Source organism: Panthera leo, chromosome B4 (genome assembly GCF_018350215.1).
Source record: "Panthera leo isolate Ple1 chromosome B4, P.leo_Ple1_pat1.1, whole genome shotgun sequence".
Lineage (NCBI taxonomy): Eukaryota > Metazoa > Chordata > Mammalia > Carnivora > Felidae > Panthera > Panthera leo.
In genome coordinates this window covers 68,148,911-68,172,008 of record NC_056685.1, presented here as the reverse complement: position 1 = coordinate 68,172,008, position 23,098 = coordinate 68,148,911, and the positions used below count along the sequence as shown (strand labels likewise).

Below are 23,098 nucleotides of genomic sequence, written 5' to 3'. Positions count from 1 at the left end.
TAAAACAAGCGGGAAGACACAGTCTATGAGTATAGATGTGGAAGGAAACTACATACAGTGGGGTGAACTTGTGGAAGTTCTCTTGAGATTGTCTCTAACACTTCTGTGTAATAGAAAGTAAAGGACAGCCAGGAGCTGTTGGAGTTTTGAAGAGAGGGAAGCAACTCTGACATGAGCTAGGAAAATGAGGAAATGAATTCATTGGGGAAGTGGAGTATGTTGGCTGGGCAGTACCAGCTCTTAATTTGAAGTTAGTAGTCATGAATTTAACTTGATATCGGTCAGCATAAATGAGTTTTTTTTCCCTTAGTAACTACTAGCTGGGTGGGTGAATAAGCTTGGGAATATCTGGATATTTTACAACTCTTCTTTCCTCAGAGATTCACAGTACTTTTCTCTCGGTGTAATACTGTTGGTTGAATTGTGCTCCCACAAAAAGATATGTTGAAGTCCTAATCCCTGGTACATCAGAACATGAACACATTTGGAAAGAGGATAATCGCAAAATTAAAATCAAATTAAAATGAGGTTAAAGGTGGGCCCTAATCCAATATGACTGGAAACTTTAAAAAGAGGGAAAATCAGGGGGGCCTGGGTGGCTCAGTTGGTTAAGTGACCCACACTTGATTTTGGCTCAGGTTATGATCTCACGGTTCGTGGGATTGAGCCCTGCATTGGGTTCTGTGCTTACAGCACGGAAGCTGCTTGGGATTCTCTCCCTTTGCTCCTCCCCTGCTTGCACTCTCAAAATAAATAAATAAATAAACTTAAAAAAAGGAGGGCAATTCAGACACAGACGTAGACACACACGGAGGGAAGATGTGAAGAGACATGGGAAGATGACGCATGAAGATGGAGGTGAACATTTGCAGTCATGCTGCCGTGAGCCAGGGAATGTCCAAAGCTACCCAAAGTTGGCAGAGGCAAAAAAGCCTTCTCCTATAGGTTGCAGAGGAAACATGGCCTTGATGATACCTTGCTTTAGACTTCCAGCCTCCAGAAGTGTGAGACAATACATTTCTATTGTTACAAGCCACCCAAGTTGAGTTACTTTATTACAGCAGTCCTAAGCAAGTAATATATGTATTATACTTATTACATACATAGTATACTTATTACTTAAAGTTAACAATAACCACTGAACTTTTATGAACTAACCTTTCCCAAATTTATTTGACAATGAAGTCCTTTTTAATGTAATTCCTACTAAGATCCTGTAGAACAAGTGTTTTCTGAAATGCTTGGAGAAACACTGACTTAACACAGCCCATATTTCCCTAACTCTGTGTTGTTTTTGTTCCACAACATTTATTTGGAATTAGCTCAGTTTCTAACTTTTGAAATACTTCAAGATTCCCTAATGTACTACCCCCATCATTAAATATTGCTTTTTTCCTCAAGGAAAATCTTTTAAAATGCTCATTATATTTTTCTTATAATTTCGTTATCTACTTACTTATTTCCTAGTATACAGTAAGGTTGTTGAAGTCAAGAAACATATCTTACTGATCTTTATATAATGTACATGCAGTGATTCCTAACTCACAAGGTGGGAACAGAAATAGCTTTGGTGGAATTCATGCTAAGACTTTCCCATAACCCTCATGGCAACCTACAAATGAAAGTTCTTCTGACCCACTCTAGCATGAATATTGTTGATTTGGCATGCAAGTTGTAGCACTGTTTGCTCAGTGCCTCTTTCTAATTTTTTCATTCTCCTACCACTATGCAGTAGCTTTTATAAGCTACGAGTCTTAGTGTGTTCACTGAGCACCTATCATGTAAGATCACTATGCTAGAATCTGTCACCACATTCTTTTTTAGTCTTTACAAGAACCATGTGATTTTTATACATGGGAAAGTCAAAGCTCATAGAAGTTCAATAAACTGCACAAGATCACAATCTTTAGTGAATACCAGGTTGAATATGCAAATCCAAGTTGGTCTTAATCTAGATTCTGTCTTCTCCTGTATACCACTGCCTCTATTTCTGGCCAGAAATATTCAGTGGTTGAAGTAGAATCTAAATTAGCAGAATCACTAGTTATACTTAATAAATTATAAACAATAAACTCTGCACCATCTTTGGGGTCCTAACTAAACTGTATCTTAAGGTTCCAATGTCATTAACTTTAACAAGTTAAAGAACTTGTTGAGAGTTCTTTTTCTCTCAACAAAGCAAGAGGATTTCAAAAGTAAGTTAGGTGTTTACAATATTTAAAATATTGCTTCAAAACTTCATGGCATTAAATTGTTACAAAGCATTAGGAAAAACTAAAGGCCACCTAGAATATATTTTCAATCTGCTATAATAATCTAATAGCATATTTGTTTGTGGTGTATCCATTCATTCATTTTGGCAATCAAACAAGTTGTTTTATGACCCCAGATAAACTATCTTATAGAATCTCCAAGTTATCTAACATTTATTTGCCATTAAGTTTATAGATTTAATTGCTTAGAGATAAAATATGGTTCATTTGGAAAAGTTATTTAAAAAATTTATTCTTTTATCAACTTACCTCCATGACCATATCTTCTGTACCATGTAAACTCTAAAAATAAAAGAAAAAGCAATTTTAATCCCAAAGCAGCTTTTCAAGCTGTGGTTTGAAACATTACTCAAGTAACTGATACTAGTTAATAAAATGACATTACTGGCCGTTTCTTATTATGGTTGATGTCTCTTCACATGTTTGCAACTATTTATTTCATTTCTTTGCATTTTATAGTTGCATTAAAATTTGTGGTCAATAGAATTAGGACAAATTTTCAGTACTAATAAGGTTATTTCTTCATTTTATTCATACAAACAAGATTTAGCCAAAATAATCCTACCACAAAATTTTATTATATTTGTATAATATGTATATAAATATGCATGTAATTGTGTGTGTGTGTGTGTGTGTGTGTGTAATTCCTGTCATTATAGCAATGTCATTAAAATTCTCAAGCACTGATGGAATTATTATATTTTATGGATTCTGAAGTCATCATAATAAAAACTACTCCCCAAAATAAAATAGCATTTTTATTTCCTTAATAATAAACAAAAAGTACAGTAGGATGTCTAGCAGGTTCATCATTAAAACAAAAATGGGGACTGATAAATGAAAAATAATTTCCACCTAAGTCTTACACTCAATAATAACCGAACAAGTATTTACTGAGTTAAGGCAATGAAATGAAGGTATTAGAAAAATGGATTGTTAGAAAACATGTTGCTTTCAGATAAAAATATAATGCTCCTCTCCTTGTAGGAAATATTTCTGAATCCTTTGTAGTTGTCTTTGAAAGACAGAGGTATAGTATCTCTCCTAAAACTACAGCACTTTCAAAACTGCTTTGTTGTTTTTAATGTCCTTGAACACACTGTAGATTATTTTAAAATTGTTTTTCACAACACCAGCCAGTAATAGGAATTGAATATTAAGTTACAAATCAATTCATTAAAAACAAAAGTAACAAATGCTTAAAGCCCATTACTCTAATTATTTTACTACCTTTTACTTTTATTTACGTAATTGAGGTTACTTAAGGTACTGTATCCTTACGGTGAAAATACTATATAATGGTGAGCTATTGTATATCTTTTCCAATGGCACATTAAATTATGTCAATTTGTCAAGATTGGGTATAGCAGTAACATTTAGTCCCCAGCCATTGATAAATGTTACGCAGCAGGGAAACTTTTCTCTCCCAGAGATCCACATTTTAAACATTAAGCAGCACACTACTACATAAGATTGATTTAATCTTGTGACATTTTAATTGAAAATAAAAAGGAAAATAGGGTCGGCTTTAATATGTATTAATTTACTTGTCTGACACAGATGTCAAAACATATGAATACTAACTTCATGCACCAGATTTAATAAGGTGAATACACACATACTGATTACATTGACATAATTTATGGAGAATATGCAAAGGATATTTCTTACCTGATAAGCAGGTTGTAAAAGATATTATCACAAGGTGACTGACCAGCAACCACATTTTCATCTTAGGTGCAGAAGTTAGTTTTGATTTTTCAAAAAAGCTTTAGCTTTATGACAGTTGGATAGTAAACACCTACATCCAAAACAGAAGAGAAAGAAAAGAGAAGGAAAGGAAAGAAAAAGATAGGATAAGGGGAAAAAAAGGAAAAGTGAATGTTCATCATTTGAGGTCAACAATATTATCAATTCTATTTTATTTTAGCTTTCTTGTTTATAGAATAAGTTTTAGTTTATTTAAATACATTTGTAAGCACCATGTTGTATGAAATGAGTGCACTTGGTGTCAGAGGGTTATCAGTTGCCTCCCAGTCTTAACACTGTACAAACATGAGCAAATCACTCAATTTTAACTATAACCATTGAGCATAACAGTACTTTTCCTATAAATAGCACAGTAGTAAACATTTTGATATTGACCAATTTAATTGAAGATCAAATTTAAGTGAAGGGCTGGTAGGAAGATTCAATTAAAGATACGTCTGTATACGAGCTTTGGAAATTCATAGACATTATACAAAAGTGATATGTTAGGATTACCTGTTTGGTGGCTTGTGGAACATTTTTTGCCAGTAATGCTAATTTCCAAATACTATGTGGAATGTGTTAATAGAATGCGTTGATTAATAACACACTCATCCATCATCCTCTCCTTCATTATTCATTCAAAAAAAAAGGCAAATTAAAACTTATGCGTCAGCAAGGGAGAATCTAAGTTTTGTGGGGCCAAATCTTTAAAAGTTGGAAAGCTGTATTTAAGAACAAGATGACAAAAATTACTAATGTAAACTAAACCACAGAACTATGCAGTAGTCTAATTAAAATACCTTGCTTTTATAAATTTTGCAAAAACTTAGGATCATGTGAAAACACCGGGGAGGATCCATCCAGGAGGTGCTGGGGATAGCCTGGTGAAGGCTGTATACCACAACTTAAGCTTATTTAGCTTTGTGCCAAATCCATCTCTGTGAGTAAGCATATAGATAGAGGAATCAGAAAAAACTTAGTTGGCTTGCCCATAAGAAGTTCACAATTCAGTGGGCACACAGATGTGTACAAAAATCAGTGTGATGGAACAGATGTTTTGACCTAAATGCTATTAAACTTGAAAACACATTAATTACTTTAATTAAAAGCATCGTAAAATACATCATGGTGAGAATGGATCTGACTGTGGCAGCGAGAGCATCAAGGTGGAGGTATTACACTCTTAGATTTGAGTCATTGGGTGACATCAGAACCCAAGCAATTCTTTCTGCTCTCCTTGAGAGCTCTCTCCTGGATAGCAACATAGTTCAGGGCACTAAAAAGAGACCCTTCAGTTGGGATACAACAGTAATTCCAACTTCGGAAGATATTAAATCACGTTTTCAAACAATGTATAATAACGTTGGAAACTCTCATGACCTAGAGTTGAATGTAAAATCTAAATTAAGACAGAGCCTGAAAACAATACTGAAAAGAAAATATCTAATGTTATGATGTTCAATATAGAAATATATTTAAACATTTTCTTAAGTAGCAAAACCAAAATGGTACTAATTGCTTACATCATAAAGACATGTAAAAAAAAAAGAAACCCATAGGATTCTACTTATTTTTTTCAGTTGTGATGAATTTTAAGATCATATTTAGCACCATCCCCCACCACCCCACCCTAATCTGCCAGAATTCTAGCATTTCCAGAGACAGGTAAAAATATTTATTGGTACTACATGGACCAGGATAAACCCATTTTTCTCTTTTGATATGTAGATTATTCTGCACTGAAAAATCAATCAAGAATCAATTATTTCAAGAAAAAGTTGAGGTGAATTCTCAACTTTTAGAGAAACATAAAAACAGAGAAAATATAGTGGGAATGGGTCAAATTAGCATCAGGAAATGTTTAAAATATACTTGCTTAAGTAAAAATATCAACAGTTAATTTTGAAATGCGAGGATCCATTTATAACCAATTTCTTTCTCTTGGATGTAGGTGAGAAAGTGAGAACTACAAGTTTGTATGAATCGTACTTTCTGGACTTTTAATTTTCATTTTATTTCTTTTACTAAGCAGAGAGAAAAAGAGAATATTCCTTCAGGAATCAGGGAAATCAATTAAATGATCTATGGAAAGATTTCTAGCTATTCATTTCTATGATGTACAGTATCATTAGTATCTCAAGATAGACCTAAATTAAATTATTGAAACCTGTACACATTGCTTACATCTTGCAAAGCTTGTCTAAACAATTTACATTTGAGCATTTTCTTGACCTGCTTGATCAAGATCTTATTTCTTCTCACAGAGTTATGTACACTAATCAGGATGAATTCTCTTCATGAAAAGGAAGGTAGGGGCATCTGGCTAGCTTAGTGGGTCAAGCATGAGACCCATCTCATCTTCATCTTCATCTCAGGGTCATGAGTTCAAGCCCCATGCTGGGCATGGAGCTCACTTTAAAAACAAAAAGAAAAGAAAAGAAAGAAAAAGAAAAGAGAGAAGAAAAGAAGAAAGAAAAGGAATGTAGAAAAGGCAAACAGATAAACTATGCCAAAACTGTTGTGTCAATCACTTCTTTTTTTGTAAATATTAACTTAGATAATATACTGCAAAAATTTTACAGATTATAAAGCATTACACTTTAATGTGGTAGTAATTATTGGATTTTAACTAGTTCTAATTTACCTATTAATAAACTGTTATGATTTGCGAACTCTTAATAATTCTCACAGATATTCAACTTTAAGAGCCAGGGATGGTGCAGCAATTTGGTATTGAGGGTAAAGGAACCAGCACTGACCAGACAGAAAAAGAATCAGGTGAATGGAGGCAAAGAATGAAGAACAATTTCTGTGAAAGTTTTCCTGAGGTTTATAATTCAGATGAAGTATGTCAGCGAGATTTTGGTCTATTTATCTCATTAACTTTAAAAGTAGTCTCAGAAAGGAGAGCTGGTCTAAAGGAGGATTAACTGTGCCCACACAGAGCAAGTGATTTCAGAAAATTGGAGGTAAAATACTTAAGAATTTTCTAGGTCTGGAATATCATTTGACATTGCCTTCTTATATAACAACCACACTATGTGGGAAACTATGGCAAGGCAGAGTCAAAACAGAACAAGGGGAATTCAGCCAGATCTTGCTGGAATTTTGGCTCACCCAGTTTTTATGATAAAAATATATTTTATTTGCCATATAACTAGAATCTCAAAAGAAACATGAATTCAATCTCAGATGTTTCAAAAATTCAGAAAGTCCCCATATAACTTTGTGTGGACATATTAATATAAACTGATTAAATTATGATTTAGGTCCATTAAATTTCTCTCTTTAGAAAGGGATGAATAGGAGCATGTATCCTGTGTAATTAGAACTCATCTTATCTCCTGCCACATGTGGATATCGTACTGTCCAGGGAAGTCACCAACTAAGAGCTTTCCTCACTTCCTCTGTCAGAAAATGTTAATCAAAACTTGCTGTAAAACGAAAGCTGATGTCATTAATCAATTTTTAAAACTAGAGTGGGGTTTTCTCAGTTATTCAAAACTGCTACAGTAGGGTCACCTGGGTGGCTCAGATGGTCGTGTCCTATTTCAGCTCAGGTCATGATTTCACGGTTCGTGAGTTCGAGCCCTGCATTGGGCTCTGTGCTGACAGCTCAGCATGTGGAGCCTGCTTCGGATTCTGTGTCTCCCTCCCTCTCTCTGCCCCTCCCCCCATTAATGTTCTGTTTCTCAGAAATGAATAAACGTTTAAAAAAATGAAAAACTGCTAAAGATTTATCTATATGAGTGCCTATGTTCTAACAAAAACACATTACCCTTATTATATTTTCCCAAAATTAATTATGCTAGTAGATTTGGCTGTTAGAACTGGGCCATAATTCAAGTCTAATGGTTGAATATGCCAAACATATAAGATTTTGGGGTTGTTTGTTTTTCTTTTAAAAGTTACTACAAGTGCTCAGTTTGTTAAGTGTGCAACTCTTGATTTCGGTTCAGGTCATGGTTTGTGAGTTCAAGCCCTATATTGGGTGTGATGGAGTCTGCTTGGGATTCTCTCTCTCACTTTCTGTCTGCCCCTCCCCCACTTATGCACATGCTCACGCTCTCTCTCTCTCTCTCTCTTTCACACTTTCTCTCCCAACAAATAAATTTAAAAGTTTTTTTTCAGTTAGTGATAAATTACTAATGTACTAAATAATGAATTTCATGTTTTTTTGTAATAGAATCTTCATTTTGGCAAAGTTTTCACAAACAGCACATCGTACAAAGAACCTGGGTACCTGTTATGAAAAGTTTCCCCATTAATGACAAGGTCTTGTTGTTTTTTTTTTATTGTGGTAAAATACACATAACTTACATTAAGTTACACAACCAACACCACCATCTATCACCATAACTCTTTACATCTTTCAAGACTGTAACTCTGTACCTATTATACAATAACCCCCCAAGACCTCCTCCTCTAAGACCCTGACACCCAACAGTCCTCTTGATTTTTTACCTCCCCTTTCCCACACCCCAGCATCTGATAGCCTCCATTCTACTCTCTGTTGCTATGAGTTCACCTTTTCTCACCCATTCTTTAGCTTGTAGCTTGCGACAAGTTACTCAATCTCCAACCTTCGTTTTCCTCATATGTAAAATGGAAAGAATGACTATTTCATAAGACTGTTATAAGAGTTACGTAACATTCTACATGTGAAATACTTATGATGAAAGTGTTTAATAAATATTAACTTATTATTCTGCTGGGCCATAGACCCACCAGATTAGGGAACATGATTCTTATTCATTGTTGCTTTTATAATGCCTGGCACATAGAAGTCTCTCCATATACATTTAATGAATAAATGAAGGAATGAATGGACCATTCCGTAACTATTCCAAAGCACTTGCCATAAACAAAGTGAAATTTAACTTTAATTCCTTAAAATGAAGGTAGGATGATGAAAAATAGTAACAAGGAATGTCTCCTAGGCAAACCATAAGAGACACTTAAATACAGAGAACAAACTGAGGATTGATGGTGAGGGGATGGGGGGGGGGTAGGAAGGAGGGAAAAACAATTATGGGCATCAAGGAGAGCATTTGTTGGGATGAGCACTGGGTCTTGTAAGTAAATGATTAATCATGGGAATCTACTCCCGAAGCCAAGATCACACTGCATACACTGTATGTTAGCTAACTTGATGATAAATTATATATATACTAAAAAAAAAGAAAAAAAAAGGAATGTCTCCTATTAGAGCTCTTTTCTCTGTTAGGGATTATTGTTGCTTATAAATAGAGTCTAGAAGAGGGTATTCTAACTAGCAATATTTTAAAGCATTTTTAATATGTACTTTATTAAGTGTTGGAAGTCTCTGTCTTCCGATATGAATATGCACATAATAGTCAGAAGGAAAAGTTTTTCATTATTTTGAGCCTCTCTGTGTCATACCACATTATCTTTGCCTTCACTCCAAAATATTGCCTATTTCAATAGGACAGTGAGTCATCAGCCTGACAACATGTAATTTATTTCATTTAATGAGTTTCTTGCTGTTCAAATATAAGAGCAGCCTTCACATCTTGTTCACACATTTGTTTTCTGCTAGTGATTTGTTCCATTGTGTTACCAGTTATCTTATTATTTGTGACTCTCTGATCACATCCGCTCAGCAGTGCTGCAGAGGAGAGAGGCAGTGAGGATGGGCGCATTTTTGCTAACTCAGAAGAGGCCGCTCTTCTTACTTCGCTCTGGAGGACATACCATCGAGTAATTCACAGCTCGCTCCCCAGCCCCCACAGGCCCCAACGAGTTGCAGCAAATGAAGCGACGGAGGAAGAAAACAAACAACTCTGACAAAGATGTGTCACTTATGGGAGCAGACATTTTACTTCCCAAAAGCTGAAAATACATAACGACCAAAAGCAGGAATCAGGGATGCATTCCTGTGCCCGAGGCAGCGCTGTGCACCCGAACTTGCCGGCTTTCAGAGCCTTGTGGCCTCTCTACTCTACGAGGGCGAGGCCTCCCAGCCAGTCCTGCAGATGCAGCATCCCCCAAACCATCACAGATCTCTAGGTGTCTAGTGACTGCTGGAGCCCAGGGAATTCAACTTCTTTTGAATTTCCCAGGGAATTCAACTTCTTTTCCACTTCTTTTCTCCAGCATCCTTCACTAAATCTCTTAGTCACATTAAAACAAAAACATTACAATGAGACAACACAAGGCGGTATGTTTCTCCCTTCCGTCCTTTTCCTTCTTTTTTCCTACACTTGTCTTTTCCCCTACCTCTCCCTTTCTATGTTAGACAATGCAAGAGTTCTCCTTTGAGAAATTTGGTCCATATCTAGATATTCATTTTTCTGCCAGACAGACACCATCTAGCTCTTTTGTTTAGTTCTGGCTTAGGCTAACACACATAAGCTATTTAAAAGCTTCAGCGATACATTAGTGGTGAGCATTTGGGCACTAACAATTATTTGAAAATTATTTAATTTTGCCATATAATCAAAGTATGTTTCATTAAGGCCAAAACAACTAATATTCCATTGCACTGATGGTTATATAATCATTTACATTGGTAGAGAACAAGATCTTAGGAGTATTGACAAATAATACATATAATCAAATGGTCACATCTCTATTTTAGAAAGAAAAAAGAGATTTGTGGGAATATCAGGAGTCTATCCTGATCTATTCTTAACACAGCTCATGAAAGGCCATGTTAAAAAGAATATTTACTTATGGTGCTCGTTGTTCTGCCCTGGTTTGGAAAAACATTTGCTATAAAGTACTATTTCTAGAAAATAGTAAGAGGAAGCTTATTGGAGTTGAACACAGATTAGTCTAGGTGAAAATATACCAATGTCTTCTACTCTACATTTTAATTTTTTTAATGTTTTTATTTATTTTTGAGAGAGAGAGAGAGAGAGAGAGCACTCAATCAGGAGAGGGGCAGAGAGAGTGAGTGTCTGTGTCTGTAGACACAGAATCCGAAGCAGGCTCCAGGCTCTGATGCGGGTCTCGAACCCACAAGCTGTGAGATCATGACCTGAGCTGAAGTCGGATGCTTAACAGACTGAGCCACCCAGGTGCCCCCCTACTCTACATTTTAAAAGCAGAGGACATTTTATCCTGAATTTTATCATTCTGAAATTCTGCCTCTGCTGTACAAGTCATTTAATCTTCCCAAGGGGTCATCACCCAGTCTGTAAAGTGGAAATCCAAGTTCCTTCTTCACAGGCTTATTGTGAGTACTAATGTATGTATGTGTGTGTATGCAAGTAAAAGTCCTACAACATATGTACATAATAAAAGTAAATATTAAAGTGGAGTAAGTTAAATTTCCCAGAAATAAAATTAGTTTTTGATCTTAGAAAAAGGGCTACCCCTTTAGAGAGGGGATATTATATATTTAAATGTTAAGTCCATTAAACATCTTCATATTGGGGTGCATGGGTGGCTCAGTCGGTTAAGCATCTGGCTTTGGCTCAGGTCATGATCTTGCAGTTCGTGAGTTCGAGCCCATGTTGGGCTCTGTGCTGACAGCTTAGAGCATGGAACCTGCTTCGGATTCTGTGTCTGCCTCTTTCTCTGCCCCTCCACTGCTCACACTGTCTCTCTCTCTCTCAAAAATAAATATTAAAAAAAATCTTCATATCAATATTCTAATTTCCAGATTATGAAATGTAATTTAAACATAGGTAACACAGCTCCCTCTAGCTGAATAATTGCATATTTCAGATGTTCTTCTCCAGTCTCACACTGACTTCTTTAAACTATCATCAAATTATTATTACCTCAGTTCACTAGTTTTTCTGCAGTCATTAACAATATTTTAGCAGCTTACTGCTATGATCAAATATACTTAGTAAAAGTTTCTGAAGAACTTGCTGTGTAAGCAAAAGAATAACAGCACAGACTCGAGAAAAACACCCCATTTTCTGAAACTGATTATAAACAGTATCCTTTTTCAGAACAGGGCCCTACATTGTTCAACTAGTAGGTAGAGCATAATATTCTTTAGATTGCAATCTTCTTAGTCCTTGAAACAGTCCACCACTTGACTGTGTATGAAGTATATGTAAAGACCGAAGTAATACAATATATTTTAAAACTTTTCAATAAATATGACATCATCAGATTGTGAAGTATGTCTTAGGGGCTGCTGAGGAAAAAACATATCTGAGGGCATTTTGAAGATGTGTATATTAATTGAGTACTGACAGTATAGCTTGCATTTAACAGAACAATTGACTCCTCACATTTTTAGATGTTATGATTAATTATCCATTTATTTTTAAAATTATGTAAGACATGCAGAGGAATTTAAAAATAGTAGAACCCCTGTTTGTGATATTTATAGCACATATGTTTTCACAGGCAAATTTAAGCTAATGATGTCATATAAGACTAATGATGCAGTCATGCTTATCACTGAGACAATTTCAGGAAGCCATCACTTTCAGGTAGTAAACAGAAAGTCCTACATATATTTTGTCCCACATTTTAGGAGCGTGTGTATGCGTGGTTGGGTAGCTCTTGACGTTTGAGAAAATGCAGAAGGGTCCTGCTGATTCCAAACTAATCCGCCAACATGACATACTATCAATTGTGCCCGTTATTTTGCTTGAAATTACAAAAGTGAGATGTTATTGGAAAATGGAGACAGTAATCATGAGCAAATCAGACAACATGACTTCGTAAGTAATTCCATAAATTACCAGTTCAGTCAATGAACAAGGGAGGAGCTATTTCATCAAGAAAGATTTAAAACTCAAACGTATATTTATGAATTCCACTCAACCTCTTTCCTATCAGTGTATCAATATGGATCACTTTGTTATTCAAGGGCAAACACATGTTTTATTCTACTTTGAATACAGTGCTACATTTGGCAAAGAACTGTTACTAAATAAAAAAAAAGAACAGAGGAATATCAAGTGAGAGGTGAAACACAACAGGTAGGTTTTAGGACGAGTTAGGAAGGATACTGGGAAGCAGAACTGATTCTTCCTGTGTTATAAAGAATAGTGGAAGCAACTGAATGGAGCCAATGAGTAGGAGTGTTGACAGTAACAAGGTCACCTCAGCTACTGGGAACCATAAAGGAGCAATACCAAGGATTGGTGCTAAAAATTTTACAAATCATTAATCTATATATCATCTCCTCTGACACTACCAAATGCCTAAGATTTTGAGAGACGAACAGAGTTATCAAGATCATGTGGATTGCCCAAAGAGACACAGAGCCAGCATGTGACTCCTTCTATTCTAGAAAAATTTAAACCCTTTACTCTTTATTGTTTATCTTTTGAAAGATACTTAGAATTTATCCTAGCTCTAGATTGCAAAAAAAGTTTTTTTGTATATTCATGATCAACATATGTTTCAAAATGCTAAGACGGTACTTCCCAAAACACGGTCTAGGGGCCAGCTACCTTAACAGTATTTGGATGTACTTGTTAATAAAATAGATTTCTGAAAAACTCCCAAGAATAATTAGAGTGTGGGAGTAACCCAAGTATCTACTTTTTAATCAAGCTTCCCAGGTAATTTGTAGGCATACTACAAAAACTATAGTTCAAAAACTATTGTATTGTAGTAAGTGTATTAAGTGAAAGTCAAAATATTTCCAACACTCACAGACAACAATCAAATGTGTTCTGAATTCATTAGACCACATCTTTAAGCGGTGCACACTGAAAATCAGAAGATAACTAACATTTAACATTCAATAACTCATCTCTTAAAATTATGTCTGCACTGTACTTTGTTGTGGCTTTTGGTCTGGGTGAGAATTGAATATCCTGTATGTCTACATCTGATTTACTTTACCGCATCATAATGAATAAGGCATTTTGACATATTGCTTTGACTACCACCTAGAAGTTTCCTTACTATTAAATGAGACTTGTGGGACTATAATGACATGACTGAAATGTACTATTAACTTCTCTTGCAGCCTAACAGCCGTTCAAACTGATCTGAGATAGCTGGACTACGTCAAAGTAATGTGTTTCATGATACCTTCCTTGTGAATCATATCTAACAATCCAAAATAGGATTGAATAAGTCTTTGACAGCAGGAAAAAAATTCCCATGCCAGCAAGACAGAACTTTCCCTTTTGCTCTCCCACAGACTCGCAAGAGAATGAAACCTGGGAAGAAACCATACCAGATGGAAACATGCACTCAACTTACACTGGGAGTTTTAAAGACTTCCTGGGCTGTCAGCTCTCCTCTGTATGACTTTATTCCTCTGCAGACATGGCCATGTCTAATACCAAGGCTTCACTGCTACGGCCACTCTGCTTTCTGAAGCTCCATTTGTAGCCATTCTCCCTAAAGCAGCTGCTTCTTGCTCCACAATATCTGTAAGTCTTACATGTAAAAGAGCAGGTATTTATACTACCTCACCAACCTCAAGGCTGAGAATAAAGGCTCAAGAATAAAGCCTCAAGGCTCAAGAATAAAATTTCTTACTGTCTTCTGACAAGAGGCCCATCCATGATTGAAGAACGAGGCTAATGATCTTGTATCTCCTAATCGCTGCTGTTCAGGTTGAGATACCGTACAGAAGGAAAGAGCAGGATATAACCTTGACATTCTATTTTTCATATAACAGGGGAGAATCACTAACTGTAGGTTGTTATATCAGTATTTAAACTGAGGAGTGATTCCTACCAAAATAATTTAGGCCCCTATTCCTAGAAACAATAGAAGAGAATTATTTTTAAATGCACTTCAATTCAATTAAACAATACGTATTTAATAAGCATTTATTTTTGAAACACATGTAAGAGGGTATCTATGAACATTTGTGCACTTTAATCAGATATCAGTTTTTATTGGGTGCTGTTCAAAGATCAAGAAATTTGTTTTATTTCCTTTAAAGATTATAAAATAATCATATAAACATAGCTGGATGATCCTTTTTAATTATTCATTCCTTCCACACTATTTATGAAACACCCGTCAAGTAGCAACATTTTGTAGCAACAGCAAAAGTATTGGTAAATCAAGGATATACATTCAGTGACAGAGTTTCTAGATGTAAACGCCTCAGCAATAGTTCCTCTCATCCCTTTTGCCATACTCCATATTGCTTAACACAAAGCCTTACTCATTAAAGGCACACAATTAACATTGGTTGAATAAGTTTATGGAACAATTACTAAAAGCAAATCATTGGTCTATATTTGACAGGTAGATCCATGCAAGCAGGTGGAAGTGCCAACAGTAAAAGCATACAGAAGGAAAGTAAAGGTTAAAGTCCGAGAACTCTGCAGAGTTTAATATGGCCAGGGCATACACTCATGGGAGAATTAGAAAAAAGATAAGTGGGAAGAAAATGGAATCAAATTATGGAACCTTAAATACCAAATGTTGAACTTTGATTTCATAGGTGGTGAGTGAGTTTCCCTTGCTGAATTGTTCTGCAGGAAAATATCATCATTCTATTTGATCCCAAGTGCTCTGGTTGATGAACACTGTGTTCTTCAGTCTCCTTTTCAGTGTTCCATTCACAGAAGAAATACTGGGGAAGCTCCCTAATTCTCTCCCTATTCTCATGCTCTTTTGTGGGAGTTTCTGATTTATAACAACAATGTAGTCTTGAATTTTACTCCTTGTTATTCAAATTTGTATCAAATATTAATTAAATTTCCCATAAGACAAGAGTGGATATATCCCTCCACTTAAATACAATTTCAGAACAAAGATATGGCTAATGCAAAGTCTGAAGTCTAAAGGAAAGGGATTCCACAGTTTCTGATACTGCCTTTATTTTCTCTTAACGTAAGGAATTTCTTTTTATCAAACTCAAGTCTTATCAAACAACAAGTACTTATTGAACACCTACTGTATGAAAGGGCCCAGACAAACCTCAGTTAGTATTAGAAGTAGAGGCAAATTTTCAATCTTCAGATACTTAGAGTCTACTTAAGCACACGTATCATAACGATCTCACTGGATCTATCCGTGATCCCGGTTACCAAGAGGAATCCATGCCAGAATTTTATTATTTAAGGAACATGTATCGAAATATCTGAAGCTCAGTGAATAATACAAAGTTTAATTTGATCTTCAAAAAAGTTATATACTCTGTCTCAAAATTTGTCAGTGGTACAACAACACTTCATACTTCCTTCAATATCTATTGAGTATTTTGTGTTATACTATACATTATATTAGGTTATAGAAATTATAATACTATAGCATATTTATACTTTATAATCATATTATATATGCTATAATTAGAATTAGAAATATTTTAGAAATTAAAAGATCAATTAAATAATCCTTAGCTTCATAGTTAATATAACCACACTCCATTATCTCTCAACTTGAAAGGCAGACTCTGTTCTAGAAGCTTATTATTAATATTCATATGAACTCAAATGATACAGTAATTATTATTAACCTCAGTTTATAAATGAGAAAACAATGTCTCTTCTATATTTCAAGACTTAAATCAAGCTTTCTATTTGTAGGAAAATCTAACCTCTGGCAAAGTCCTATGAGAGCTTCTCCCTTGTCTAAAATCATGGAGCATTTGTTTGACTCACTCATGGATTCCTTATTATTAGGTTCTTGTTTATCTTCAAATGCCAGGCCACTTCCAACTGAATATAGGGACACTTTATTAGAAGACTTATTTGAAGACAATTTCAAGAACTAAGGGGTGAAAAAAATATTTTGGAGAAGTGGTTTCTTAGCCAAAATTTGGTATTTTTGACAGGTCTTGATGGCTTATGAAGATAAATATAGCAGAACATCTGACTATAAAACTGTCTTGGAAAGTCTGTGCATATGGTCACAGCATTTTAGATTTTTACATTATCAAAAGGTAATGAGATTAAAACACAAGAATGTAGATACAGTGAGAATTCTTTCATATGGCTATTTCATTTGGGCAAATTATTTCAGCAACTGGCAAGTAGGAACACTAATATGTACTTACTTGTGAGAACTATATGAAAAAATGTAAATAAGACACCTATATTACTCTTTCTTAATCTCCAACTAGATTAGAATTTCTGAGTAAAAAGAACATGCCTTATACATATCTTCATATTCCTATTGGGGCCTCAAAACCTTGCACAGTGTGAGATCAATAAATGTGTGCGCATGTGCATGTGAGTGTATTTGTGTGTGTATTTAATGCCACTGAAGATATGTCATAGAAGAAAGCTGATAATTAAAAGAAAAAGCACGACACCTGTGAATGGCTATGTAACTGCCTTCATTTGGAAGTCTTTAAGCCCAAGAATCACTACTAAACAGTTAACATTGGTTTGAAGATAATTCCATGCATTTCTACAATTGGGAGGAATGATACAACACCATTTCTCTTCCAAGATCTAATGAATTCTCTAATGCTGTGAGGTTGCCAATACAATTTCCAGTGTAGATATGTAAAGTCAGTAATTTACTTGTAATTTATTTAGCAAATGTAGAAACGGTTATATAGGCAATTATATTTGTTTTACAATATTTAAGGGTCTATCATGTACCCTGTGTTAGGTCCATAGAGATTCAACAGACCCAAGCTCGATGGTCCTCAGACCTGTGAGAAATAAACAGTTTGGAAGTAGAAGGTGAGGGAAAGAGAGAAGCTCAGGGGTGAGTTCTCACCTCTTGACTTGCCCATTGGTGTGGAAGATGCTGCCACTTGGCAAAGGGGAAGTAGGGTTTTGGTGGAGAGTGAGTTGGCCAAAAATTTAGTTTTGAATGTGCTGGGTTTCAGTTTCCCATTATACATCCAAATGGAGATACCAAGTAAATATTTGAATAAATGAGACCAGAATTTTTGGAGGGGGTTGGGGTTGGGAATAGGTACCTGGAAGTGATCTGCATAGAAATACTATGTGAAGCCCAGTAACAGGTAGAACCTTCAAGTCAATTTGTATTATGCAGTGGAAAAATGAAACAAAGATAAAAGAAACAGCAGAAATATAAACCTAAAATGATTTCCCCCCATCATGGTCCTCTCACTAACTAAAAACATAAAATAAGGGAAGAAAGCAGTGACAGCTGTAAATATTGGCAGGAGCCCTGCAGCCCTTTGCTCTATTGCCAGAATTATTTACTTTCTTCGAGTTTCTACGAGTTTAGAAGAAATGCTGTTGGCTTTTGCTCAAAAATTCTTGCTGAATTAAAACAGATTTTTAAAAATGCTTCTTGGTGTTTTGAAGATTTAAGGAATATACCATGACTGTAGTTTCAGTTTTTTAGAATAAACATATTAGAAATTCATAGGTTTCAGAAATTCATCCTCTCTTATTTTTGTGAGCTAGTTTTGAATGCATCAGGCTTATTAAGGTTATTAAAAGACTTTTAGTCCTATTCAAGAAAATATCAGTGGTGAATTCAATATGTCCATATTTATATCTCCAAATCTCAAATTATCATTGATATTTTAAGAAATTTGATTTAGCTGGAAAATTAAACTCCCTACATGGCTATACAGAAATGATATAATGATCTCCACAGTTAAGATGAAAAAAGTTAGGCAATTATTTTTATTATTATTATTATTATTATTATTAAGCAGTAAACTTTAGGCAAAGGCAATATTTTCACATAAATTATTTAAGTGGCCATTCATACTTTACTTGTATTTGAGCTATCTCTGAAATCTTTAGTAATAATAATGATAATAATAATAATAACAACAATAACCAGATTATCCCTGCTTAATATTTTTTGGTATTTTAATAAGTATTTTTTCCTCTATCAATAGGTATATTTTGCTTCCAGCTTCATCATGTTTTCGTTTATTTGCCCTCAAGTTGTTTTCATTTGTGTTTGTTTCCATTTGCTTAGAATAGTGTGTCTTAAATTACTGGGAATGATTTATATCATTACATACTAAACCTCTCTGACTCTCAGCATTCCAGCAGAAACAAAAGCACCACGTACTGCCTTTTATATTCCCTTTTAAATACGTCATCTAATAAGATGTTGGCAAATTGCCTTATAGTCAAGTCTGGTAAAAAGTTAAAAATTCCAGGTTGCAAATCTCTTGCCCTTGCAGAAGTGAGCTTCTTAAGAAACTAAGAGTATACAGTTATTGGATAAGTTACGTCCCCCAAAACGTTCAGTATTTTTATCAAAGGAAGATATCTTAACTAAATCAGGTATTATTCCTAGTACACATGCAGGAGATTTGTCGATTACTATAGATACTCATCCTCAGGTCTTCCTTTAAAATGCCAAGAGTGATGATTGTTTAATTATGGTGGTTCTGTCATCTCCTGTTAGTGTGCCTCCTTGTTTGGGAAGGATTCCATTTTGTTTTTTGCAATTAGTATTTTTATTTGAAAGTCAGTACCTAATGTTTTGCTGAGAATAAGAAACTCCCCTGACATATCTGAACATACATATTATTTCATAAAGCTGAAAACCCCCATTGACCACAGCATCTTTAGGGGTATACATAGTGACATAGATTTTTTAAACCTGAGATTAGCTCAACTACACTGTTATGTCCTTCCCACCACTTTCTGCTAATTGCATCTAATCTATACACCTTTCACCTTTAGACATGCCTGATGCAAAGATGCAACCTCTCAGTGGTAGATCTTTAACTTTATCAGCCAGCTGGCTCCTTGGCTACAACTGAGCTGCATAAAAAGGACAAACTTTTGCAATATGGCTATGGTATGGAAGAGTTCAATTTATTGTTTCATTAAACAAGTATTTTAGCACATTTTCATGCAAAGATGAAAAGGTAGAAGACTCAATATTGTCAAGATGTCAGTTCTTCCTAACTTGATCTATAGATTCAATACAATCCCAATCAAAATCCCAGCAAGTTATTTTATGTTATTTTGTGTGTTGAAAACCAATTCTAAAGTTTAGATGGAGAGGTAAAAGACCCAGGATAACCAACACAATATTGAAAGAAAATAACAAAGGCAGAGGACTGCCACTGCCTGACTTCAAGACTTACTATAACGCTATAGTAAACAAGACAGTGTGATACTGGGTAAAGAAAAATAGATCAATGGAACAGAATAGAGAGCCCAGAAATAGACCCACATAAATATAGCTAACTGATCTTTGACAAAGGAACAAAGGCAATACAATGGAGCAAAGATCATCTTTTCAACAAATGGAGCTGGAAAAACTGGATACCCACACACAAAATCTGACTCTGGGCACAGACTTTACACTCTTCACAAAATGGATCACAGACCTAAATGTAAAATGCAAAACTACAAAACTCCTAGAAAGTAACATAGGAGAAAACCTAGGTGACCTTGGGTATGGTGATAACTTTTTAGATACAACACCAAAGACATACTCTCTGGAGAAAATAATTGATAAGCTGGACTTCATTAAAATTAAAGGCTCTAGCTGTCCAAAAGTCAATATGAAAAGAATTAGAAGGTAGGCTACAGAATGGGAGAAAATATTTGCAAAAGACATATCTGATAAAGAACTATTATGCAAAATACACAAAGAACTCTTAAAAGTCAACAAGAAAACAACCTGATTTAAAAATGCACAAAAGATCTGAAGAGAGACATCAGCAAAAAAGATATACAGATGGCAGATAAGCATATGAAAAGATGTTCAACAACACATGTCAATAAGGGAATTGCAAATCAAAACAAGAAAATACCACTTAGAATGGCTCAAATCCAGAATACTCACAACATCAAATGCCGGTGAGTGTGTGAAGCAACTAGAAATCTTATTCATTTCCCGTGGGAATGCAAAAATGGTACAGCCACTTTGGAAGACGGGTTGACAGTTTCTTACAAAACTAAACATACTCATAGCATATGATCCGGCACTCTTACTCCTTTCAAATGACGCTAGGAGTATTCCCGGATCTTTATCATTCTTAGAATTTACAACGGATACATCTGTATTTGATTTTTATTAATAATCTTTATATAGTTTTAGGGACTAATTACCCCATGAGTAGTAGCCCAGTAAAAGAAATTAACTTATTTGTTGAATACTTACTATGCTCCAGATACTGGGCAGGTGTTCTACATATCTTTTATCTTCACAATAACCAATAGGTAACTGCTATTAACCCCAATTAACAAATCAAGAAAATGAGGTTAAGAGCAGTTACACAACTTATCAATGATAATAAATGATGGTACCTGGATCCTAACATCTTCATCCACAGCACTGTGATCATCTTCAATCTGCTCATCATTAGAATATGAATACAGCACTTCAGTTCTTCCGGGGTCCCTGTCAAGTACTTGATTTGAGTTACCTCTTTTAATACTATTATGACACACTGAGGTGCTTAATATAATGATCCACAGTTTTGTTTTTTGTTTTTTTTTTTGTTTTTTGTTTTTTGTTTTTAAATTTTTTTAACGTTTATTTTTGAGACAGAGAGAGACAGAGCATGAACGGGGGAGGGGCAGAGAGAGAGGGAGACACAGAACTGGAAGCAGGCTCCAGGCTCTGAGCCATCAGCCCAGAGCCTGACGCGGGGCTCGAACTCACGGTCTGTGAGATCGTGACCTGAGCTGAAGTCGGACGCTCAACCGACTGAGCCACCCAGGCGCCCCTATCCACAGTTTTTATGTGAGGGCATATAGTCAGAGAGATTGAGTATATTTCTTCTGTTATTGTGACAAAATATGCACATCATAAAATTTACCATTTTAATCATTTTAAGTGTACAGTTCATATCATTTTGTTACCATCACCACTGCCCATGTCTAGATATTTTTTTAAATGTTTATTTATTTTGAGAGAGAGAGAGAGAGTGAGTACACATGTGCACAAGCTGTGGAGGGGCAAAGAGAGAGGGAGAGAGCATCCCAAGAAGGCTCCATCAGCACAGAGCCCAACTCAGGACTCGATCTCACGAACCATGAAATCATGATCTGAGCCAAAATCGAGTTGGGCTTTCAATCAACTGAGCCACCCAGGCACCCCTCCAGATCTTTTTACTATTCCCAAACTGAAGCTAGAGTGTTTTCTAATATTGGAGATATGATATGGTCCCCCTCCTTTCATGGCCCACTAAATTTAAAATAATAATAAATGCATCAATGCAGGTGATAAGGTTCTGCCTTGTTTAATTCCTGCTTGCGTATCACATGCTTTTCATCCAACTCAAGCGTTTCTCAGAATGCGACCTAAACTGACTTTCCTTAGAGAAGCTGTCTGTCAATTCCCAAGTGAAATCAGGTTTTCCAATGACACTTTCATAGTTCCCTGTGCCTTCCCTTTATTGCAAGTATGCTTTTTATGATTGGACACTTATTAATGACTTTTGCCCCATTGGTCTATAAACTTCAAAGAGGAAGCTCTAGCTAGAAGCTACCACCTGCATATTTCACAGGAAATGTTCAATAAACATTTTTTTAAATTTTTTTTAATGTTTATTTATTTTTGAGACAGAGAGAGACAGAGCATGAATGGGGGAGGGGCAGAGAGAGAGGGAGACACAGAATCGGAAGCAGGCTCCAGGCTCTGAGCCATCAGCCCAGAGCCGGATGCGGGGCTCAAACTCACGAACCGTGAGATCGTGACCTGAGCTGAAGTCGGACGCTCAACTGACTGAGCCACCCAGGCGCCCCTTAATAAACATTTTTTAAAAATCCCTGAATATATAAATTAATAAATGCCTTCAGAATTATTTCATCGACCTAAAAAACAATGATTACATGTTTGTACATCACCTGAAGTGGTAAACTGAAGAGACTGAAAAGAGAAGGAAGAACCTATCAATTGCCCTTTTCTCTTTCTTCAATCACATTCTAACTGTCTTGGTAATTTTTTTTGTTTTAAACCACTCATAGCATCCCCTCTCTTTGCCTTTTCCTCTTCACATCATGGCTAAAATCCATTCACTGAGGGTCAGTGATTCCAATTACAACTCCAGCCACTTCTCACCAACGTTTTAAAGAAATCTCCCTAATTTATTTGTAAATGAATTAGGCGAACAGGTAGAAAGTGAATTTCCTAAGATAGTGGATTGAACCCTTACAGATAATCACTTGAGAAGGAAATTTTCAATGCTTTAACTTTTTATATTTCCATTCAAAGTACTTTCAAGGATTTCAAGTGACTGGCTCCATGAAGCAAATAATCTGCTGGCCCAGGCCTGCGTACTTAACCGGCATGCT

General features: G+C 35.5%; 1 protein-coding gene across 1 annotated transcript in view; it reads right to left on the bottom strand.

Moving 5' to 3' along the window:
• Nucleotides 1-23,098, bottom strand: part of CNTN1 (contactin 1) — a 278,854-nt gene that overhangs the window by 169,257 nt on the left and 86,499 nt on the right. The window contains exons 2-3 of the mRNA XM_042948459.1: nucleotides 3,945-4,074; nucleotides 2,523-2,555 (exon numbers count right to left, since the gene is read on the bottom strand). Of these exons, the coding sequence (XP_042804393.1) occupies nucleotides 2,523-2,555; nucleotides 3,945-4,005 (94 nt within the window). The 5' untranslated portion in view covers nucleotides 4,006-4,074. The remainder of the gene's footprint in view (nucleotides 1-2,522; nucleotides 2,556-3,944; nucleotides 4,075-23,098) is intronic.